The sequence below is a fragment of the Emydura macquarii genome, unplaced genomic scaffold, assembly GCF_026122565.2.
Source record: "Emydura macquarii macquarii isolate MOO-44397 ecotype Brisbane River unplaced genomic scaffold, CSIRO-AGI_Emac_v2 contig_3220, whole genome shotgun sequence".
In the NCBI taxonomy this organism is placed as follows: Eukaryota; Metazoa; Chordata; order Testudines; family Chelidae; genus Emydura; species Emydura macquarii.
The window spans coordinates 2,570,845-2,595,178 of NW_027133357.1; the positions used below are offsets into that span (position 1 = coordinate 2,570,845).

The window sequence follows — 24,334 nt, forward strand, 5'->3', positions numbered from 1 at the left end:
CGAGCCCAGCCTCATCGCTAGGGCCTGCCGGGGGAGACCTGGGCATGTCTGAGCTGGCCTAGGGCAGCCTGATCTGCCCCACCAGGTTCTGCTGGGCATGGCGGAGGGTGTGGGGTGGTGGAAGATGCCAATGGCCTAGGCTCTGTCACATCACCACCCTGCAGCCTTCACCGTGCGTTCTCCCCTCAACGCCCCTCTCGGACAGTAAGCAGTAGAGGAGGGGAGCAGGGACAGTGCCGTGCCCTGCCAGAATACAGGGAGAAGGCCTTAGGAAAACACTGGCAATATATTTATGGCTCCCAATGGCTGATTCCCTTTCGTGGAGGTGCCGTGCCCCCCAGTGCCAGGCAGGATTGGGTGGCATCCCACATGTCCCAACTGCACATAGGCAGATGGAGTCAACGCGGTACCTAGGACAGGCCCTGGACACCGCTCAGGACACGACTCTGGGAGGAGATGGGTCTCCCCAAGCCAAAGGTCTGCTGGGAGAGCCTGGCCACAGGGTGGGGCACTCACACGTCCAGTGGGTGAGGTTGGGGGTGCTGGCGCGGTATGGCCCTGCTGTGGCGCTCACTCCCACGCTGTAACGGGTGCCTGGAATCAGGCTTCGGAAGGTGTGATTCCTAGCGCCCTCCTGGAGCAAGGTGTGGCTGACGTGACTGCCGGATGAGGCCTCATACAGATCCAGGGTGTAGCCCTCTCCTCCCTGCTCCGCCCCTGTCCAGGAGGCCTGCAGGGTGGAGGCAGAGGGGCTGGCCAGGGTGAGGTTGGCAGGGACCAGGGGGTCTGGAAAAGAAGGGGAGACACATTAAGCCTCAGCTGGCAGAAGCAACCACAGCTTCTGCCCCACCTCCCCTTGCCAGGGGCACAGCCAGCCCCAGCAAGCAGCTTGCACTGATCCAGCAGGGGAGGGCACTACTGAGCACTGGTCTGTGGCCACACGGCAGCTCCTGGGGGTGGGGGTGCTGGCCGTGCAGCACAGAGAGCAGCATCCTTGGGACCTGCAGCCAGGGAAGGGAGGTGCTATGGGGGGATCAGGAATGGCAGGGTCAGAGTGGGACCTGGCAACCTGGGACCAGAGGCAGGGATGCTGCAGTAGGGCTGGGCAGAGGGGAGAGGGGGGGCGGGTTGGTGGCTATTCCCCATGGGTGGCAGGGACAGAGGGGTCCCTAGAGGTGTAGGATCAGAATGGGGGAGAGGGAGTTAGGCTCTGAGTAGGGCAGAGGGGGCCATAGGGTTCGAGCTGGGGGGATTGATTCCAAGCCCGTCATACTCACACGTCCATTGGGTGACGTTGACAGAGGAGGATTCGTAGGGACCTTTCACAGCTGTGACCTGCACCGTGAATCTGCTGCCTGCTGCCAAGCGAGTCCAGGTGATGCCCCGAGCGTTGGGCCCCAGGGACTGAGCCATCTCCATGCCCCAAGGTGCCAGTCTGTACAGAATAACCCGGTAGTGGTCCCTGCCCCCAGGGGGCTCGTCCCAGGCAGCATGCAGCACCGAGGAGCTGCCTGAGTTGGTGAGGCTCACGTTGGCGGGAGCAGCTGGAACTGCAGGGCAAAAGCAGAGATGGAGGAGTGAGGGCAAGAAGGAGCCATAAGGGGAGGGAAAAATCCCACCACTGACATGCATCCACCTCTGGCACCCCTGACAGCCAACAGCAACAGCCCTGGACATGATGAAGGATCCTGTGTCCAGCTGAAATAGCCGGAGGCAGAGAGCAATTGTTCCCATAGAAATCTGGCCAGGATATCAGCTTTATACATGGTGCCATGTCTCCTCCAAAGCATGGCACCCCTGGCAGGATGACACCTCCAGCCCTGCATTGCCCACCTCCCCAGCACCTTTCCCCACGCTGCTCTGGGGCTCCTGGCTCTTCTCCCCTCTGAGCCAGACTGAGCCCACTGCCCGACTGAGACCCTGCGAGTGCACAGCCCAGCGGGCCAGCTGCAGCGCAGGCAGGGCGCCCACCTGTACAGCCGGTGGCGTTCTGGGGGTCGGAGCGGTGGGGTCCAGCGAGTGCTGAGATTCCAACGTGGTAACAAGATCCCGGCACCAGCCCTGCCAAGGAGACGTTGGTGCTGTCCTTCCTCACACTCACGTCTCTGCTGGATGTCAGGGAGCTCTCCTCAGACACACTGACCAGGTAGCTGTCTCTCTGTCCGGCAGGGGCCTCCCAGCACACGGCCAGAGCAGAGGTGCTGCCCCCGTTGGTCACTGATGGGGAGAGGGGCGTCAGCGGGGCTAGGAGGGAGAAAAAATGTCATGGGATCAGCTGGGGCCTACCCAGAGCAAGCCTACCCAGAGCAAGCCCCATGCCCCGTTCTCCTAGCGCAAGGGCAGGAGAGCCAGCACCCCCGGCACTTCATATCCAGACTCAGGCATAGGGGCTACTCTAAATCTCGTCTCCTCACCCTCACCCCGCCATGCTGCTGTGTGGTGACGATTCAGAAACGCAGCCAGAGATGGCTACGGCCCAGGGCACCTGCATTGGGGGGAGGCAGGGAACCCCATTCCCTGACTCCTTCCTGGGCAGCAAGGGCCTGGGGTTAGGGCAGAATGGCATTCCTCTCCCAGACCAGCTCCTGGCCCCTAGCCAAGACCCCCTTCCTCCCCTGTGCCATGCCCATGCTGCCAGGTACCTGCCAGTGCCATCCTGCCAGATGCTCTATTGCACTATGCACCCCTGGGGCAGCACTAAGATCTGAGGGGTCAAGGCTGCTGAGCCCAGCCTCAAAGGTAAAGGGGACTCAGGGGGTGCTTCCATGACCCAAACCCGCCCACAACAAACAGGGTTTGGTCTGGATCAAAGACCTGGCTGAGATCCCTGGAGTTCTGCCCAGCCTTGGGACTGATAGGCTGATAAGGGGGGCCAGCCTGAGCCAGTCAGTCTTGGGGGACGTGTACCCCAAAGCAGTGCCCTGTGGAAGCCCCTGTGTGACGGCTGCCCGCTGGGCTGACGCAGTGGGGATTGAACCAGGGACCTCCAGAGCTAAAATCAGGAGCTGCTACAGGTTCTGTGACGGAGGATCCTCACAGCCCCTGTGGATCAATGGAGAGGCATTGCCCTTTATGCACCGTGCCATACCTGTGTAGCCGATGGCTGTCTGTGAAGAGGTGCGGTGGGGTCCGGCCTGTGAGATGATCTCCACCCGGTACCGTGCCCCGGGCACCAGACCATCCAGGTCGACGTGAGTAGCTCCGCGCTGCACGGACACATTCCCGATGATGGACAGAGACTCATCCATGTAGAGCTGCACCCAGTAATTTCTCCCCCCACCTGACTCCATCCAGCTCACATGCAACTCCTGGGGGCTTGGCCCACGTGTCACACTCACATTGGCCAGTGACAAAGGGTCTGGGGAGGGGAAACAAATACAGGAAGATGCGTTAGATGGAGGAAGAGAAGAAAACTGCCATAGCTCTCAGGGGTGCTGGGAGGCTGAATTCATTTGTACAGCAGGTGCCCAGATACTGTGATGATGGGCACCACAGAACCCAACCTTCGATTAGTCCTAGGCTGTGATCTCAGGACATTCCTACTCTGTGAACTCAGAACCTTCCTATCCACAGCACATACCACATGGGGAAAAGGAGAAGCTCTATTCATTGCCAGCAGCAATCGCAGGCTGTTATCTACCCTCACTGAAGTCCAAAGCCTAATCAGTCAGTCTGGACTGTAGCTAAACAAAGCTACCCCAAATTGAGTTTTTGGGATGGACAATGAACAAAGATGGAATCAGTCCTAACCCTGAGAAAGAAAATGCAATTTGAAAATTGAATAGACCAGCAATGTACCAGAACTGAGACGTATACTGCGGGTGGTAAATTACTTTGGTCAACACCTACAAGATCTTTCTACAGTGACAAAATCACTGAATGAACTGTTAAAGTCCAATATATCTTGGCTATGGAGACCAAATCAAGAAATTGCCTTAAAAAAGGTAACAGAAATGATCTCAACAGGTCCAGTTCTCAAGTACTACAATATGCACAAATCCTCGATTGTCAGTACGGATATAAGCAGCTATGGGCTAGGTGGTGTATTGTTGCAACAACATGGCTCTGAGTGGAGGCCAGTTGCATTTTTCTCTTGCACACTCACAAAAGCAGAAAAATGATATGCACAGATTGAAAAGGAGTCACAGGCAAGCATATGGGCATGTGAGAACTTTTACATACATCTGTGTGGACTGGATTAGTTTACACTGATAACAGACCATAAACCTCTTGTAACCCTGATCAACATAAAAGACCTGGATCAAGCACCGCTGACATGCCAACATCTATTGTTAAGGTTAATATGATTTAACCAATTGCTAAATATGTTCCTGGGAAAAATCTGGTATAGCATGGAGTCCTGGCACTCAACTACCTGTGAACTCAACGATCACATAAAGGCTTCCGTGGATGCTGTGGACATATACAGACCAATGTCAGAAAAAAGACTATTTCAGCTACAAAAAGCAACCTTCACAGACATGCAATTCCAGGAAATTCTAAGTTGCATTAAGGACGGCAGGCCCAAGTATCTAAAGGACACTAAGGAAGTAACAAGAAACCATTTTGCAGTGCATGGATAATTAAATGAGTCAAATGAACTCATGATTAAAGCAACTGCATCATAATTCCAAATGAAATGAGAGGAGAAATCTTAAACCACATCCATGAAGGACATCAAAGATTAACTAGATCCTGTGGAAGGGCCAACCAGTCAGTGTGGTAACTGGACATCTGCAAGAACACGAAGAATAAAGTATCTGCATGTGAACATTGCAGAATCAACAGACTGACACTACACAAAGAATCTTTAATAACAACACCTCTACAAGACAGACTTTGGAAGAGACTAGCTGCAGATATATGGGAATTCAGAGGACAGCATTACCTGGTTAGTGTGGACTATTTTTCCTGCTATCCAGAAATAATGTACTTGGAAGATAATGTGGTGCAGAGTTATCGAGAAGTTGAAGTACACTTTTGCTCATTTCGGCATCCCAGAACAACTTGTGATGGACAACGGACAATTCACTGCAGCAGAAATTAAGTCATTCTGAATGAAATATGATTTTGATCGTATTATTAGAAGCCCACATTACCCACAAGTGAACGGAGAGGCTGAGGGAGCTGTACAGACAGCCAAGAAAATCCTACAGCAGGATGAACCATTCCTTGTTCTTCTGAATTACAGATCAACACCAACAGCAGCTACTGGATATAGTCCAGCATAACTCCTGAACTTCCATTCCAATTCTGGAAAAGAACCCATCTCCAAAGTGGCCAGACATGAAGAGTGTAGCCAAATCGGATAAAAACGCTAAAAGAGCTTATGAACACTCTTACAACAGATGTCGCTCAGTTACAGAAGTGCCATACTGAGAACCTGGTGACTGTCTTCATGTCAAATTGGATGGAGAAAAGGGAAGGATCACTCCAGCTGTCGTAAAGAAAAAGAATCCCATGGGCAGATCACAGGTGACAGAGACCGACTGTGAAGAGTTCAACAGAAACCGACATCTACAGTTTGTTCCTTAGAAGGAACAATCAACTGAGCAAGCTAGCGCTGGTGGATGCAGAAGAAGACGACAACTCCAGGATTCCAAACTGCAACTAATAGCCAAGCTGTTACGCGTTTGGGTCGTGTAATGAGAAAACCACTATGATTCAGACACACTTAACAAACAGATCCGTACTGAACTTCAAAGACCGCGTGATAGTGTAAATACGGTAAATGGTAGGAACGTAGAACTTTCCACCAGGGGGAGATGTAAGGGAATGCTAAACCTCAGCCATAGCAGGCAGAGCATTAAAGGATCTTATGCTGAACACACCTGGCGTCTATAAGCAAGCTCTGTGGCCAGTCCACATCTGGAACGTGGTCCTCAGGGCCCTGGGTAGGCGTGTACAGCCCACGCTGCCGCAGGTCCCCTGCTATTGTTACTGGCACTAGTTAGATCAAAGCTAGCTTGGGTATATCTATACATGCTGCAGCTACACCTCTGATTGCAGCGTGGCCAGACCAAGGGTCTCCAGCACCACAGGTGATGCCAGGATCCCACACCTTGCGGGAGACCGTCCGCACAGGCTGCAGCCCGCACTCACATGTCCACGCGGTGACAGGTGGCGCCGAGGCTCTGTAGGGTCCCGCCAGGGCCACCACCTCCAAGGAGTACTGGCTCCCGGGGAGAAGCCCCAGGAAAGTGCAGTTCTGAGTGTCTGGCCCCACCGAGACGTTCCGTTGCACCAAGTGCTCCGTGCTGTAGAGGTGAAGGAGGAACTGGTCTCTGTCCCCGGAAGCCCTGTGCCAGACAGCAGAGAGACCCAGGGGGTGAGTTTGACTGGTCAGGGTCACGCCAGATGGAGCCGAAGGGTCTGAAAGGAAAGTGATGGGTAAGTGGCTAGTTGTGGTTGTGCCGTGGATGTGGGGGAACGAGATGCAGAGGGTGGGATGGGGGCCCAGGATCTGAAGCCATAGCTCTTGAGGGAGAGAGGCTGGGCTGGGGGTTTGGACACAGGGTTGCGGGGCAGGAGATGTAGGTTCTGTTCCCATCTCTGCCATGGTGGGAGCCTGAGGACGTCAGCCAGCCCTAATGCACCTCCATCTGTAAAAAAGGGATACCTCCCTAGCTCACTGGGGTGCTGGGAGGCTGAATTTGATGGATTGGGAAGTGCCCAGATATTCTAGTGATGGGCACCATAGAAAAGGTCAGTAATAAAATAAATTTGCAGTCCTAAAAGATCACAGTGCAGGTAGGGGACTGAGTTTCCAGCTGCACTTGTCTCAGACAATCTGTCCAGCGAGGCCCCAGGAATAGGCAGGCTTCCGCTAAGCACCAACCATCAGCCGTCAGGATCAAGCAACTCGTGCTGCGTGGGAGCAGCATCACTACACGGAGCAGCGATCGCATGCCTGAAGTTGGCACCCGTCTCTCCGCTTTCAAAATGTGTTTGCCAGCGAGAGGCGGGCACCCCTGTCACCCCAAACGAAGTTCCTTCCATGGAAAAAATGGAGAATGCAGCCTACAGGTGAGATGCAAGAAACACCCTCCGTGTATGTGGAGAAGAGGCAGAACTACTGGATCTCACTGCTCAGGGTGAAGCAGACACGTGTGATGGACGCCAGCGGATGGGAGGCGTCTAAGGGGCATCAAGATCGCTTACAGCGGAATGCTGCCCATATGTCAACACAAAGTACCATGGGACCTATGGAAACTTGGCCTGGACACAGAGGTGGGTTTAAACCAGAGCTAGACTCCAGGCCCCATTCAATTCTGCCTGGCACCCTGGGTACTGTTTACACCTGTGCAAAAGTATCACCAAATGCTGCCATCCAGAGGGGTTGGTACTCATTTTGCACAAGTGTGAAGGCCACACAAGGGCCAGGGAGAGGAGGATCTGGGGCTGCATTTAGTCTTGGATTAACGACACCAATTGCACTGGAGTCTCATCTGCTTACACCAAGGCTGAGCTGGGCCCTCAGAATCCTAATAGCTAGCCACCTCCAGCCACCCATCTCTGGCCAGCCAGCCAGCCATCTTCACACCTCCACCTCCAGCATTCCCAAAGCACCCATCACTACACTGTTGCGTCTAGACCCCCAGCTGTCACTATTCTCCATTCCTCTGGAGCCTAAGCCACTCACTCTACAGCCAGCTCAGGAGACAGGCAGGTTTGGGAGAGCGGCACACACTCACATGTCCAGTCCGTGGCTGTCCGCACATGGGATCTATAAGGTCCAGCCACAGCAACCATCTCCAGGGTATACTGACGGCCGGGGCTCAGTCCCTCGAAGGTGAAGTTAGTCCAGCTGTCCTCCACGGTCACATTTCTGATCCACAACTGTGACCTGGCTTCGAGGAGGACACCAGTGTAATTAACGCTGCCGGCAGCAGCTCCTTTCCAGGAGGCGTACAAGGAGGTGCTTCGTCCCCGGTTGCTGAGGCTCAGTTCTTCAGGGGGTGAAGGATCTAGGGGAGAAAAGGGACTTGAGTCAAAGCCAAGGCAGAAACCTGGCAATGGAACTGGAGCAGACTGCCAGGCCTGGAACACCCTCCCCAGTGACCCTTACTGCTGCAGCCATGTCCACAGCCACAGGGGACGAGGCCACCCTGTATTCTAAGGACAAACAAACCTCAGCCATCAGGCCGCCCATTGAGGGTCTAGAGCAGGCCACCTGCCGACCCGCCACTCAGACCCAGCAGGGTGCCATGATTTATGTGCATTTTGAGGCGTTTCCCTTTCCAATGATCACTGCGGGAGGTGGGATAAGGCACTGATGGTCTGGTCTAGTGTGACAGGAGGTGGGATGCCAGCTGGCTGGATCGACAGCCTGCTGTGGTGTAGGGGAGGGGGATACAGGACTCAGTATAGATCTGTGGCCCAATCTAATACAGGAGGAAGGTGGATACTGGACCAGGGGGATGCACAGCCCAGTCAGGTGCAGCAGGAGGGAGGTGTCTGAGTAAATGGGCCAAGGCCTGATGCAGTATGGCTGGGGACTGGGCTAGACAGACCTATGCTCTGACCGGATGTGTTAGTCCAGACATTGGCCTGGACTCACCCCTGGGTTCCATGTGCCACTAAACCCCAATGGGCCTTCTGATCGTTTTGCTGTTCTAGTCAGTGAGGTCACAAAGGACACGCCTGTGATGTCACAAACACTGTTCTGTGACATCACCAGGATGAGAGGCTGAGAAGCCCGCTGGGAAATACGGGGAACTCGCGTTTGCCTCTGGCTCCATCTCCATCCCTGTCAGCTCCGTTGGCACACAGGCACTAGCACTCACATGTCCAGTTGCTGACACGCAGGGGTGGGGAAGTGTAAGGCCCAGCCACAGTGCTGATCACAAAGGTGTAGTGGGTCCCCGGGCTCAGCCCCTCGTAGGTGAGGTTGGTGACGCCTCCCACCACAGAGCTATTCTTCACCACCGCAGGGGGCTCCAGGGAGTACAACACCGATGCATACCCGGCTCCAGCCGCCTCCTTCCAGTGGGCATGCAAGGTGGAGGTGCTCCCCTGACTGGAGAGGCTCACACCGGATGGCGCTAGCGGCTCTGCAAGGCAGAAAGAGCCACGTGTTGTGGATACACACAGAACCATACTGCATGGGGGCAGCCAGGAGGCCCTCCCCGCCCAGCACCCACAGGGGCCTCAGGGGCTGTTCCACACATGGGATCGCGGGCCCAGCCGTATGGAATTCTGGGTGCAGTCAGGGGCATCACCCTGATGCCCCGTCACCCATTTAAAGGGACTTCAGCACCGGGGGGAGAGGCAGGACCGAGGCAGGCTGACCCCAACGGGGGAGCTCTGTCTTTACGGCCCATTCAGGGTGGGGTTTATGCTGCGCCAAGCTTGTGGTCAATTGCCATGTGACCTTGAGCCAGGCCAGCTGATGTACCAGAACTCCTGTGTCAGACCCTTGTTCCGTCGCTGACACCCAGCAGTGACCCCAGTGTCAACAACTTGCCCAGCCAGGCAGCCACGCATAGTGGCGAGGGGGGGTACATGTGCATGTCTATTCTGAAGCACTCCCTTCAGTTGGTCTGTGGGCAGTTCTGCGGCACCCAGCCTCAGTTTCCCTTCGCCCAGGAGCTCCACAATAAGTCCACCGAGGCCTGAGCCACTTAACAAGACCCCTTCTTGGGCACTAATTTAATAATGTACAGTAGCTTCAGACACAGTTTCTTTCGCCCCAATCTCCCACCAGGCAGAGCCCCTCCTCTCTAAGGCCTATTTTGCATCTTCAAACACAGCCTTTCTTTCCTGAGCTCTGGCTTCAGCCCTCCCCGCTGCTCCTGACTGTCTCCCCCTTGCAGTCACGGGGTTTCATAAAATCATAGCAGATAAAGGTTGGAAGGGACCTCAGGAGGTCATCTAGTCCAACCCCCTGCTCAAAGCAGGACCAACCCCAACTAAATCATCCCAGCCAGGGCTTTGTTTGCCCAGGACCATGTTCTCTGGACTCTCAGGCCTCTCCGTTCAGGAGGCTTCCCCAACTGCCTCCCTCGGGAGCTGGGCCCCAGCTCAGCTAGCTCCTCAACTTCTTCCTCCAGCTTCAGCTGCTCCCCAGCTGCTTTTCTCTGTCTCCAGCTGCAGGCCCCTGATGCTGCCTGTCTTTTCCCCAGGAAGCGCTCACCCCTCCTTCCCGTCTACTTTTCCCTGCCTTATGAAGCCCACGCACCTTCCTCTCCAATCAATAAGCAGCAGACGATCGATCACAGGTGCCTTCCCTTTCAATCTATTCAACCCTGCGGTGACCACAGCTCCTGCCCTCCCTCCTCCAGGACCTTCTGGTGCTTTTGCCCACCCCAGATCCACGCTTATCCACTGGGACCTGCAATGCACTTGGGAATGGTCCCTCTAATGGCCCAGCCCATCATCAACAAGGGGTCATGGCACAGGCCACTGTCCTGGCCTCCCTGCCCCGCCAGTGCTTTCGGGCCAAGCGCACCAGCCTCGCTGCTTACGTGTCCAGGCGGCTGCACTCTGAGAAGATGCCCTGTGAGGCCCAGCCACGGCCGTCACTTGCACAGAGTACTGGTTCCCAGGGCTCAATCCGTGGAAGCTGACGTGAGCGCTGTCTCCTCCCACAGACACGTTCCTGGCCAGGGCTCTGCTCTCTCCCAGCTGCAAGGTCACCAGATAATAGTCCCTCTCGCCGGCTGGTGGGGTCCAGCCAGCCTGCAGCGAGCCATTCTCCCCAGCGATGCTCAGGGTCAGATTCGCTGGGCTCAGGGGGTCTGGAAGGGAGGAGAACAGAGGGGTGGGGGTGGAGAGGCAGTACCCAGCAGCTCAAACATCTCTTTAAAAGAATCCCAGACGCCAGGCGCACGCTGCCCTCAGAAAGCCTCATCCACTCGCCCAGGGCAGGAGCCATCTCCTTTTCTGGGAGAAGTCAGTAGCTGCTGGCTAGAGCTGACAGTGAGAGCTTCCCCCACACAGCCCTGCCCCATATCTCTGTCCTGCCCTGCCCTCTCCTGCTTCTGCCCCAAAGGGAGTTCCCACAGAAGAGACGGAAGCATAAATTAGAAAGTTGGAGATGGAGAAGGCTCAGCTCAGATAATCCTTCCCGCACACACAGGCCAGAGTCACCATATTATACCAGACTAGGTTAAATGTCCCAGATAATGGCACCTACCCTCCTCCCCCTTGGGAGACAAGCCCAGAGCCTCAGAGAGCTTATCGACAGGACATGGATATTCAACCTAAATTCTCCCCAGCTTCATTTCACCCTGTTCCTGCTCTGATTCATTATGATTCTAAGGACAGGCCCCAAATCAAACTCCCAGATCTGAACAGATCCTTGGAATGTTTTGGCACCATGTAACATTTTGTTTCCTCGTGTGGGTATAACCTCTGGGCAGCAGCTGCATCGGAGAATGAGTCTAGTCAGAGACTCTCTATGGTAGGAAGCAGATAGCTGATGAGATGCACAGCTTCCAACCATAGCCCAGTTAACAATCAGCATTTCTCCAAGACGTAGCGACCTGGACAGTTAGTTGAACAGGGTGTGCAGGCATATCTGTAATCTCACAAATCAGGAAGCGGGGCACCAAAAATCATGGGATCTCCTTCAAAACAAACCATGGGATGTTTTCAAACGATCCGTTCTTGGTGTCTCTCTCTCCACTGACCTGAGCATGAAGAGTTCATGGTCTCAAGCTCTGCTCCCCAATCATGAGGGCTGGAAACTGACTCTTTTTAAAAACAGAAGCCGAGATTCTCACATCATCACCTGATTCCAGGAGCTGGGGCTTTCAGAAAAAGCTGCCCTCTGGCTCCTGAATGCCCCGCACCACCGTGACTGGCCGTGGTGTAAGGTAGATGCTACGTCACCTAGACCCCCACTTCCCTGTCCTAGGAGAGCCGTACTTACACGTCCAGGCAGTGGCGTTGGGCCCCGCCGCCTGGTACGGCCCAGCGGTGGCACTCACCCCCAGATGGTACAGGGTGCCGGGGCTGAGGTGCTGGAAGGTGTAGTTGGAGAAGCCCCTCTTGGCCGATACAGTCCTGGTCACCGTGTCGGAGAGGAGGTTGTGGAGGGTTAAGTGCAGCCAGGCAGCTCCCTCGGCATCGCTCCAGGAGGCAAAGAGGCTGGTGCTGGAGCCCAGGCTCTGGAGCGTCAGCTCTGCCGGGGCAGTGGGTGCTAAGGGCACAAAGAGGAGCTAGGGAGATTTGTCGCTGATGGTGCCCAGCCTGCCAGGGGAACAGGGTGCGTGGGTGGGGAGTTTACTCATTTTACAGGGTGTAGTTGGGGGCCTGGCCTGGCACCAGGCTCCAGCACTGATGGAGCAGCCAGGCAGTAAACTCTCTACCCAGAGAAGCCTCCTAGCACGCCGGGCACAGGATGAGGATGGCCTGACCACGGCTCTCTATGGGAGACTCCTGAACGCCATCAGGAGAGCCACTGGGGGAGATGCACCCAGAGCAGGACCGCTGGCTGAGCTGGCAGGAGCTGCTGCAGGCTGCCCCATGCAGATCTCACACCTGAGCATCAGGGCGGAGCCTGTCGAATGCCCCTGGGCTCCGGTGCCCAGCACAGCCGACATCGTCACTGCTGTGGGGCTGGCTGCATCCATACCAGACAGGCAGACAGTCTCCTGCCCCACCTGCCCCTCGGCTATGCGGGGTCTGCCGATGCTGATCTCCAGTTTCCCTCCCAGCCTCTCGCTGCACCAGGGCAGCCTGTCTCCTCTGTGCAGCGCTGGTGTTAGGGCATGTGCCGGCCCGAGGCGGGGCTGCCCCAGCTGAGGGCAGGGTTAAGCAGGGGCAGCTGGGCACAGTCCAGGTCAGCTTCTCTTGTTTCATAGGAAAGGGCCTTCTCGGGGTATTGGGACCAGAGGGAGGGGACGGGGCTGGATGCTGAACCAGCCCCACGGCTCAGACCAGCTGGGGCCCATCTGCCAGCACCCCCTGGTCCGCTGCTGCTGGAGGGAGCGAGGAGAGCCCAGTAGCCCACCTCTGGGGCATGCTAGGGGGCAGCTGTGAATGGCCTGGGGGCTGGGCGGGGCAACTGAGCTGGAGGAGCGGCTCGGTTTCACACCCCCACCCACAGATGGCCAGTCTCACGCCTCACAGCCCAGCTCACACACAGATAACGGGCCTGGCTAAAACCTGCTGCTGGCCCTCCAGCCCCTGCACCCATCCCCACCCTGCCGCCCACACGCTCTGCTTACTTGTCCACTGGCGGGTGCTGGTGCTGGCCTGCCGGGCTCCAGCCAGCGTGCTGATCTGCAGGGCGTACTCGCTGCCCGCCCGCAACCCCTCAAACAGGAACGCGGAGACGGCTCTGGGGACGGACGCGTTCCTCACGGCCCCCTGGGAGTCGAGGTGGTAGAGAACGAGCCGGTAGCCATCCTTCCCGCCGGGGGCGTCCAGCCAGGAGGCCCGCAGGGCCGAGGGGCTCCCGTTGCTGTTCAGACTCACGTTGTGCACGGGAGCAGGGCCTGTGCCAAACACAGCACAAACAGCGTCTCCAGGCGGCTTGCCGCACAGCCGGGGTGAGCCCGCTCCACCCAGGCTGACCAGGCACCAAGAGAGTGTGGAGAGGGTGCTTGTCAGATCCCCCAATCAGATCCCCCCTTCCCCGTGCTGGATCCATCTAGCTAGACCTCCACGCCAGAACCATCTGTCCAGATCCTCCCAGCTGGATCCCCTGACCAGATCACCCCTTGGTAGGCCCAGCTCGGTCACCGCTCTCTCCCTGGGGAAAGCTTTGGCAGGGATTTCTGTGTGCCCACACCAGAGGGCCCAACGGTATCTAATGGGATCTACCCCAGCATCGGGCACAGGCTGGGCTCCGGGAATTTGCTGGGAAAACAGGGGCTTGAAGCATCTCCTTTGGAGCCTGCCCAATGCCAGGGCTCTCTGCCGCTCCTTGCCACAGAGTGACCTTTCCACGAAGGCCATCCCGTGAACTGTGACCATAAATAGCCCCCGGCCACCTTCCTGCCAATCCACCCCCCTGGGAGCCCAGAGCCTTCCCTGCTTCCCCATCCTCACCCCTCTGCCACCCCTCCATGCTCTGCTCTCCCTTCCTCAGCACCTTTCCCCAGAAAGCCCCCCACCCTGCATCTCCATGTTTCCCTCCCCTGCCTCCAGGCTGGAAGAGCCAGGGGGCTGCAGTGCAGACCAGGACTGGTGCCACGCCTGTCCCTTGCTAGCATTCCCATCCCTGATTCTCCCAAACACTGAAGGAGCCAGGGGGAGATGCAGGCACAGGAGGGCACCCTCTCCTCGGTCTGGAGCTCCTTCCTCTGCACAGTTGAACTCCAGGCTGGTTTGGAAAGAAGCCAGCAAGGGGCTCCTGTTTCCATCCAGAGGTCCCAGCAGGGCCTTGTGTACCCCTGCCCCAGCCGGCGCCCCCGCACGGGGGCCATCGCCCGTTCTCAGTGGAGTTACTGGTGTGAATGTGAGCTGGTGCCAGTTATGTGCCAAGCGGACAGGGAAAGGGACTAACCCTGGAGGGGGTAGGAGATGAACTGGGGGGGACATCATGTGCCCCCTTCTACTTTGCCATGCAGGGCTTTTCCTGTCCTCTGCCCTGTGCACAATCTGGACGAGGGCTCCCCACACATAACGGCCAGTTGCAATCACAAGCCCGTTTTGGGGGCAACGCAAGGTCTGCTGCTCAGTGCTCCCCTCCCTGCCCCAGGGCCCACATCATCCCAACCGGGGGCAGGGGTAGGGTTATAGCCTTCTGGGCACAGCAGGGAACTTAGGGGCTGACCCTCCCGCCCATGGAGCTGTGCGGCTCCGTCTAGCTCTAAGCATGCAAGTTGCACCAACGTGCCTTATCAGTCACCCACATGCAAGTCACACCCCTGGCACCACCTCTGACCACCCCCCCAGGAAGCCCTTACTTGTCTGCCCGCTGACTCTCTGGCTGGAGGTCTCCGCGCAGGCCAGGGCAGCAGTGACCTCAATGCTGTAGTTCATCCCGGGGAGAAGCCCCTGGAGCTGGAAGCTGGTGGCGTTGGGTCCAACCGATCTGTTCTGCAGCAGCACATCCGGCTCCAGCATGTAGACAGCCAGGGAGTAGCCCAGGGCACCCCCATCCGGCTCGTCCCACGACAGGAAGAGGGAGTCTGGGCGGCCCTGGTCGCTGACGCTCACGTTCAGGAGGCTCCCTGCAGAATCAAGGCCAGCGCAGAAGAATGAGGAGCTGGTCACACCCAGGCCCAGCCCGTGGGCTGACGGGAGACTCCGATGGGCTTCACTGCGAGGCGGATGGAGCACGTGGGGCCAGACTTTCCCAGCGCACTGGGCTCTCCTGCAAAACTGGCCCCGTGGCGGGCGCTGGGCCCTTCAGGGAACTCCAGCCTCAGCACGTTGGCCCTGCCAGCCACTCCCTGGGCCATTAGCATCAGACCCTATTCCTTGCCCTCTGAGTGCGAATCTTTTCCTTAGGGTTAAACCCACTTTCGACCCATCTCCTCCAGCTGCCTGGGAAGAGTCCATTTCCCCTCCTTAGTGCCGGGAGAGCTATAGCTTCCCACCCCATATACTGTGCTTCAAGCGCGCCCCTCAGCCAGCCAGCTCCATTTTTAATTGTTTTGGGGGGGGGCCAAGTCTGTGACCCTTGGAGACTCTCCTCCCCCCGTGCACACTTTAAGCACTTCGCATGCAGGCCTGAGTCTTCCCTTCTCCCATCGCCGCGGAGTCCGGAGCCTTGGGCAGCGGGCAAGGACAGCCAGCCCAGGCTCCAGCCACAATGAAGGCAGCGCTTGGCTCACTCAGGCAAAGCTACATGATTGCATCCCCCTCCTCAAACTCTCTGTCCCTCCATCCATCCCCCCGACACCCCTCTGTCCATCCCCATACACACCCCTCTATCCCTCTGTCCATCCCCATACATACCCTCTATCCATCCTCCCACACCCCTCTGTCCATCCCCATACACACCCCTCTATCCATCTATCCACCCACATACACACCTTCTATCCCTCCGTCCATCCATCCATCCCCCTCCCCACACCCTCTATCCCTCTGTCCATCCCCCCCACACTCCTCTGTCCATCCACCCCCATACACACCCTTCTATCCATCCATCCATCCACCCCCTCATACACCTCCATCCATCCCATACACACCCCTCTATCCCTCTATCCATCCCCATACACACCCTCTATCCCTCTGTCCATCCCCCACACGCCCCTCTGTCCATCCATCCCCATACACACCCCTCTGTCCATCCCCATACACACCCATATTTACCCATCCATCCCCATACCGACTCATATGTACCCCTCTATTTATCCATCCATCCATCCCCAAACAATCCCCCTTTCAGCAGAATACAGCACCAGACTCCCGTTGCTTTCAAATCCCACCACACTCTATAACTGGGGACTGGACACCTGCCCTATCTGGGCAGTCAGACCTGCCAGCCCTTTTTAACCCTTTCCAGAGAGAAGCACCCCCTGCCTGTGTGTTAGGGCAGTGCCGCCCTTGGAAAGCATGCGCCAGCCTGCTCAGCACCCGCCTGCTCTGTGCACGCTGCCCATCCCTGGCAGGCTGCCACACTGTGTCCTGGATCAGTAACAATGGCGTGGGACTGCCAGCCCCAAAGCCAGGAGAATCCAGATGGCAGGGGACCCCCAGCACTAGGTCACCCCCCAGTCCCAGCACCGATCAACACTAGCAGCATGGCCCTAGGCTCCTCTGTACCTGGGATGGCTGAGCTGGCCCTGGGGAGCCGTGCCCAGAACCCCCTGCTGTGGCAGCCCGTTTTCACTCTCTCAGTTCTGGCTCATGCTGAGAGCTCACATTTCATTTCCCTTTTCTCCCTTAAGATAAAACCCAGAAGGAAACTGCTCTCTTTTTTTCACCCAGCTTGGCTGGCAAGGGGATTATTTATATCCCCAGAAGACACTGACAGTGGTTTCAGCAAAGAGAACGTTGCCATGCCCCGGGCTTTGTGAACCAACTTGACGCAGCGGACACAGCTATTGGGTCGCGTCCCTTTAAGAGGCACAGCTCTGAGAGCTGGTGACTCCTGCCCTCTGCCACTGACTTGCTGTGGCCTTGGGCAAGTCGCTCCCTGGGCCTCAGTTTCCCCTGTCTGCACAATAGGGATGGTGGTTGAGCCATGCCGTGGATTTTGTGGGCATGATGTTGCTGCCCATTGTGACCATCTGGGGCTTCCTGGGAACTTTGGAGTCCGAACTCAGATCCCCATGCTCAAGGCGAGCTAAAGGAGACTCACCATTAGTTACCAGCAGGGTAATGGCTATGACACATAATAAGGAGTTCTGAGACAATCCAGACCACCCTACCCTACCTCATTCATTATAAGACTTACTTGTTAGGGGTGCCGTGAGCCTTAAGCTAGGCCTATAAAGAGCTACGGAGACGCTAAGATTTGTTATAACTGAGCTGTCCCAGCACCTCCCACGAGCTTGTCTCTCAGCTCAGAGCCCAGGCCCAGTGGAGGAGAACTGCCTCCCTGGTTCTCACCTCTCTCTCCAGGCACTGCCTCCGCCCCTGCCCGCTCCTCGGAGGTGGTCCGGTTACAGCCGTCGCCCTGTAGAATGGGATTTGGTGTGAATGAGACACACGACTCCAGTCCAAGAGGTGACTCAGCCACAGTCAATCAGGAAGAGGTTCCTGATCTCAGGGCTTTTTAACCAGGGCAGGAGATCTGGTGGCTGGAAGCTGAAACTAGACAAATTCAGTCTAGAAACAAGGTGCAATATTTTAACCAAGAGACGAATTAACCATTGGACCGGATTACCTGGGATGTAGCAGACTCTCCGTCACTTGGAGTATGTCTACACTGCAATGAAACACTCCCTGCTGGCCTGGGCTAGCTGATTCAGGCTACGGGGCTGTGTAGTCACTTGGGCTAGGGCTGGAGCCCGGGCTCTGGGACCCTCCTTGCTCACAGAGTCCTAGAGCCCAGGCTCCAGCCCGAACTCAAACATCTACCCAGCAATGAAACAGCCCCATAGCCCGAGCCCTTCGTGCCCAAGCCAGCCGCGGGTGTTTACCTGCACTCTTGGGGTCTCTAAATCAAGACTCTGTCCAAAGGCTCGGCTCAGCTGAGCCAACTGGGTTCAATGCAGGAATCCTTGGGCCATGCCGGAGTCACAATGATGGGTCCAGATATCTCACGTCTGGAAGCGTCTTGCACGTCACTATGGCGACAGCCCAGGGAATCCTGGCAGGCTGAGACAGAGGCTCCCTCTATAGCGCAGCTGGGACCTAGACTGCACCAGGCAAAGCCCCGGGCTGGCCAGGCCTTTCGCCCAGGGTCCGGGGCCCCAAGGAGCAAATCCTCCTGGTCTAGATGGGGCTGGGGATCCTGGGGACAGCGGGATTTGCAGCGTGGAGGGGGCTGCCGAGATCACACAGACACCACGGCTGGATGATGAGTGGGAAGGCAGCTGAAACTGGTCACCTTGGTCTCTGCTCCAGAACCACTCCCCGCTCAGTGACTCCCAACAAACCCACTCCCTCCACCGTCTGGTACCGGTGGGAGATGCCGGGCTGGCAGCCTGGAGACTCGGCCACCCCTCCCCCACCCTGGTACTGCAGGGCCAAATTCTCCTCTGGCGTAAGCAGGGACAGCTCCACTGTGGGCAATGGAATCACACCAGGGCTGACCTTGGCTGGGGCGGAGGGGGTCTCCCCTCTAGGTACGAGAAGGGAGTTCACCCCAACCTTGGCCTCTTCCAGCAGGGGTGCAGGGCAGCCATTGCACGAGGAAATGGACAAAGGACACCTGACAGCCACTGCCAAGCCAGGCGGGAGCAGGAGGCATGGGACACCTGTCAGCCACGGATCAGCCCAGCCGGCTTCTGTCTGCCCTACCTCTGCTCCCACCATCAAGGTGCTGGCGTTGCGGCCAGGGGCTGTCCATAAATTACCAAAGGCTCTAGCAAGTCCGGTGGTTCCTTAATTTTGCCTGTTTGTTTCAGTGTCACAAGGGGGGAGGGAGGCTTTGAAAATCACCCCCAGAATGTGTTACATTATTATGGACAGCCCCCGGGGACCATGTGGTCTGGATGTGCTGGGGGCAGAGGCAGCTGTGGGGGGTGGGGGCTTTGCAAACCAAGGAGCCTGAGAAGTGCGGAGTACCCACTGCACCCAACAGCAATGCCAGGTGCTCAGCCCCTCTGGTGAGCACCCCCCACCCCCTGGATCAGAGACGCTGAGGGGCAAATGCTGTGGTTTGCGTGGTGCCTGGGGGGCCCTGTCTTCGGCGCTAAGGGAAATGGCTCTGTTCGGTCCCATTCCCCCAGCAGGCAGCAGAGAACCGACCAACTCTCTGGAGTTCCTTCCCTCTTGGCTCTCCTGCCTGCCTCCTCCCTGGACCTGGGAGATGTTTGTCTGTGTGTGTAGGATGCTGGGGAGGGGGACACATCCTGCAAACGGCAGCTGGCCGATCCCCCAAGCGAAGTCGTGGCAACAACAGCGAGCTCTGGCTGCAGGGGCGCGAGGGCACGGAAGGGGGGGAGGAGGAGGAAGGAGCCAGCCTGTGATTGCAAACCTCGCTAATGCGCTGCAGCTGTGCAGCTGGAACGGCGGCCCGCAAGAATGCTGTCATTCCCCAGCGGGGAAGGGGGAGAAGAGCCCCGAAAGCCGAAGCCAGCGTCCTCCGTGGAGAAACAGGGGGTGCAAGAGACACGGGCTTACCTCGGCCAGGGTCCCCAGGAACCAGGATGCCCACAGCAGCGCCAGCAGCAGTGGCCTCATCTGAAGCAAGGCGGGCTGGGGAGAAAAGGAAGAGCAAATTTGGGCCCCTCTTACATGCAGCTGCCCCTGTCCGGCTCCGTTCCCTGTAGCAGCTCAGGCCTGCGTCCCCACATGCTATCCGAGCTCCCGCAGGACAGGCTGACCACCGTGGGGCTACAAGCTAGGCGCCAGCCTGCTGCAAGCAAACTCCAGCCAGCTCTGCGTGGGCAGGGGACGGCGTGTGCCTGCCGGAGGTGAGAGAGCTCTGGTGGAGATCTTCAGTGTGTGTGTGTGTGGGAGAGAGAGAGATCTTCAGTGCCTGTGCTCCTGTGTGTGTGTGTGTGTGTGTGTGTCTGTGTGAGAGATCTTCAGTGCCTGTGCTCCTGTGTGTGTGTGTGTGTGTGTGTGAGAGACCTTCAGTGCCTGTGCTCCTGTGTGTGTGTGTCTGTCTGTGTGAGAGATCTTCAGTGCCTGTGCTCCTGTGTGTGTGTGTGTCTGTGTGAGAGAGATCTTCAGTGCCTGTGCTCCTGTCTGTGTGTGTGTGTGTGGTGTGTGTCTGACTGTGAACAAGAGAGATCTTCAGTGCCTGTGCATTTCCTGTGTTGTGAGAGAGACAGCGCTTTTCACTGTGTGTTTGTGTGTGTTCCCGTCTGTTTGAATCCTCTCTACATGAGTCTGCTTCTAATGTTCCTTTGTGTGTGTGTGTGTTTTTCTCTGTGCGTGTGTGTGTGTGTTCCGGTGTGGATGTGTCTGTGTGTGTCCCTTGCCTACGTGGGTCTGTTTTGCAGTGTGTGCGAGCTGTGCCTGCGAGTGTGCCTCTGGGTGGGTGTGTCTATCTCTGGGCGTACGTGTGCTTGTGGGTGAGCTGTCTCCGCGGGGGTGTGCATCTCCGTGGCGAGGGCTCTGCGATGCCAGGGCCCTTTCCAGCTGCGAGAGGAGTCCTGCAGAGTTGCAGGATTGGTGCAGCGACGGGAGGGGATTGTCTGGGGCTCCCAGCTGGCGAGGAACTTACTCTGGGAGTGTCTTGAGCAGCCCCCGCCCGGGGAAGAGAAGGCGAGTGGAAGCCTGAGGCCAGCTGTGCATGTGCGTGTGTGGTATATAGGTCTGTCTCGGGCTGACGCAGCACGTTTGGCTCCAGGCTGGCTCAGGAAGGCTGGGCTGAGCCCTCGGGAAGCGGGAGATGGCGTTCAAAGACGTGGCTAATCAGAGCTAGCGCAGCCTGTGGCCCCCGGCCGAGAGGCACGTTACCCAATCGCCAGCATGGCCACCCTGGCGGTGCTCAGCTAGCCCTGGGAAGGAGCCCATGTGGCCAGGCAATGGGACAAGTTCTTGGGCTGGTCCCAAGGCAGCCCCGGCGCCCAGTGGGGCGGGGTTGATCAGGCCCAGCTGTCCAGTGGGACTCCCCCTCCAGCTCCTGTAGGCACGGTGCCATGCTCAGGCCAGAGCTGCTGGCCCAGTGTCACCCACTCTGGCTGGCGTTGGCCACAGGGTGCTACGTACACAGGCCTTGCCTAGCCCACCCTGTGAAACACAGACATGAGCCAAGCGGGGCCTGGAAGGGGCTGGCACCTGCCACCCAGTGCCAGCGGCTGTGTGGAGCGGGGCTGCCTCAAAGGGCCCCCGGTGCCCAGCCAGGCCCAGGCTGTTCCTCGAGCAGTAGGTGGAGGCTGGTAGTCTCACACCTGGAGCAGTGGCCAAAGCAGGACAGGGCTTAGGAACTGATTCAGATGAAAGAAAAAACAAACTGAACCATCCCCCCCGACTCCATCCTAGACTCCAAATTATCCCCCCCCCATCCACCTCCCCAGACCCTGAACCGCTTCCTACAAACCTTCCAAAGCCAAACCACCTCCCCCAAACCCAACTCCCACCACTCCAAACAACTCCCCGCACCAACCCCCAGATTCTGAGCTGCCCCCCCAAATCCATCCGCCGACTCCGAACTGTCCCCCCGACACCTCCTCAGAATCTGAACCGTCCCCCCAGTTCCGCTCCACAGACCCCAAACCCTGCCCAGGCCTTGAGTAGCTGCACTGGGGAGAGGTGAGACCAAATGCCCACCGTGCCCAGCCCCACAGAAGTTGCTCACAAAAATCCATCCAAAGGAGAATAGTCACTATAGTCTCAGGCTGTGGTCACAGTGCCAGGAGCTGTACAGCCACGGGAGCTCTGCCGAGGCTGCAAGAGTGCCCCAGGGGTCACACTTCAGGTAGCAGGGTCCGATGAGCGACACAGCCAGATTGGGGACGTGGATGGTCCTGGCTTCCCTTGGATTCCTGGTGTCATCCAGGTCTGGGGGTGGTTCCCTGCGGGGAGACAGACCCTACCAGGGCTGGATTAGCACAGCTCCAGTGACACCATAACATGGGGCTTGCTCTGGTGGCCCCCCTACAACCTACCGGTCATCCTTCCAAAACTGGCCCTCACCAGGCCCTGTGTCCATCTGCCCCCTGCACTGACAGCCACCAGCGTCAGCGAAGCCAGCCCCTTTCCACCTGGCTCAGCTCTTCAAGGGCAGCTAGTGGCCGTTTTGCCGGCAGTAGCCTGCCTCTCAGGTGACACAGGGTGAGACGTTCCTGCTCAGATACAGATTTGTGCACATCAACTCCCACAGCCTGTATCCTAGTGTCCTAACACATGGTGCGCACACCTACCACAGAGCCCGTCCTTGCCCTGCAGTCTAAAATAGATGGGGAATGCAAGGGTGCGCAAAGCGGTGGACACTGAGTTTAATGGTGGCAAGAAGTTTAAAAAAGAGCCTTAAACACGGGCATGGCCTGATTCTCCAGGCTGCTGGACACTGAAATACACGAGCGTTGCAGCTGCTCAGCTCCTTTGGAACCGAGACAGGAAGGTGCTAACAGCCCCAGCAGAGCAGACCTGGAGATGGAGCTCAGAGAGGTCCCCTCTTATTGTTGGAGAAGTCATGCGTGGTCAGGAGAACCAAAGTGCAGATTCCCATGTGGCATGCGGAGGAGAGGAAAGGGCAAATAGAGGGGTAACCTCAACCAGCGAATACCCACAACAAGAAACGTCTCTCACTGGTGCCACTGGGTAGACATGATAGACAGGGTTGGAGGCCGACAGGTGGAGAGATGGAAAGGAAGGCAGCTAGATGCCTACAGGGTAGCTGTTCATAGGGAACGATTATAGGAAAATTCCTCCTTTCTGGTTCGTATTTTGCTCCCAGAGTTGTTTCTCTACAAACACCCGGGGCGGATTGAAACCACAGGAAAAGCAAAGCCGTCTCCACAAAGGAGACACTGCCAAGACGCCTCCCGACCCCCATGCTGCGCCCCCCTGCTTGCAGGACGACCCCCCTGCCACGTGCGTGCAGGCTCCCCCAGCGGGCAGGGATTCGTTCCTAGGGCAGAGGACATGTGGCCTGAAGCGAAGGGATCCCCGCAGCGGTTTGGCCGTGGGTTGTGCTCAGCCCCTTCTGCTGGGCGGCAGGAAGTCACAGTGCTGGCTGGCAGGCCAGGGGCTGGAGTCTCTTTCCATTGGCCAGGGCGGCAGGCAGGGTTCGGGCTGGCTGCTGGAGCTGCTGGCTGAGTCACAGGCAGCTTAGAAGGGCCCCCTTCCAGCACTCGCTGGATGTAGCTAGCAGAGGTTTGCCTTTAAAGTTCCCTTGTTTTGCCCCCTGTGGCCCCAGGCGGGATTAGGGGATTTAGGCTCGTCCAGTGCCCTACTATGTTCGCGCAGACACCTCCGGCCTTGCTGTCGAGCCTGATGTCGCTGGACAGGTTTGTGTGGCTGGAACGCGGAGCGTGCAGCAAGGGGGCCCAAAGGGCACTGGGGACCGGGGCGGGGGCCACTGCAGCACAGCCAGGGAGCTACAGCCACAGCAGGGGTGGGGCGCCCAGAGGGAGGGAGAAGAGGAACAGGGGTGATCAGCGTGGGCAGCCAGGATTGAGGGGAAGTGACAGAGCTGTTTGGGGAGCCCAAGGCTGGGATAGCGGGGGGACGCGGGGGATCAGGATCGAGGGGCATCAGCCCAGCTGTCGGGACCCCATGCCTGGACTAGGAGGAGGTAGCGCAGAGGCGTGTGCATGCGGGAAGAGCCGGAGATCTGGACTAGAGGAGGATGCTGTGAGTCGGGGGGGGGGAGGGGGGGGGTCTGTGCTGGCGCATGGGTGCTGGGATCACTCTGCTCCTCTTGGATCTTGCTGGGAGGTGAACTCTCTCTGCACTGAAACCTGTACTGCCCGCTCCGCTCCATGCCACGTTTTCCCCATCTTGGCAGGTGACGTTATGAGGGTGTGACTCCGTGAGGGCACAAAGCAGGTGCTTCTCTCTGGGGCAGCCACCGGGACAAAGCAAAGGGTGGGGCCAGATAGTCTTTAAAGCACAGCAGGAAATTCCAGGCCCCTGAAAAGCGCAGGGGCTAATTCATTAGCCGAGGTCACGGCCTGTGCTGTTCCGGCTGCACCTGCCCTGCTCAGTCTGAGGTAGACTCTGCCCTTGGCAGCAGTGTGAGCTCTCCCTGAGATGGGAGGCCTAGCTTCTCTCAAGTGTCCCCCCCTCTGTCTGCAACTCAATCGCTCCTGCCTCCAACTTCTCCTGGGAGCGAGCTCAGAGCACTTTAGCAACCAGTGAGTTCACCTGGGGCGATGGGGACCGATCACCACCCCCATTTCACAGCAGGGCAGACAGGCGC

General features: G+C 57.7%; 1 protein-coding gene across 1 annotated transcript in view; it reads right to left on the bottom strand.

The window, feature by feature from the left end:
- LOC137142274 (receptor-type tyrosine-protein phosphatase V-like) overlaps positions 1-19,698 on the bottom strand; it is a 49,490-nt gene extending 29,792 nt beyond the window's left edge. Inside the window, exons 1-13 of the mRNA XM_067531538.1 lie at positions 19,639-19,698; positions 17,458-17,524; positions 14,862-15,128; positions 13,176-13,445; positions 11,876-12,145; positions 10,467-10,739; positions 8,787-9,053; positions 7,695-7,967; positions 6,103-6,372; positions 3,089-3,358; positions 1,972-2,244; positions 1,278-1,550; positions 517-786 (exon numbers count right to left, since the gene is read on the bottom strand). Coding sequence (XP_067387639.1) covers positions 517-786; positions 1,278-1,550; positions 1,972-2,244; positions 3,089-3,358; positions 6,103-6,372; positions 7,695-7,967; positions 8,787-9,053; positions 10,467-10,739; positions 11,876-12,145; positions 13,176-13,445; positions 14,862-15,128; positions 17,458-17,524; positions 19,639-19,698 — 3,103 coding nt within the window. The remainder of the gene's footprint in view (positions 1-516; positions 787-1,277; positions 1,551-1,971; positions 2,245-3,088; positions 3,359-6,102; positions 6,373-7,694; positions 7,968-8,786; positions 9,054-10,466; positions 10,740-11,875; positions 12,146-13,175; positions 13,446-14,861; positions 15,129-17,457; positions 17,525-19,638) is intronic.
- Positions 19,699-24,334: the final 4,636 nt, after the last annotated feature.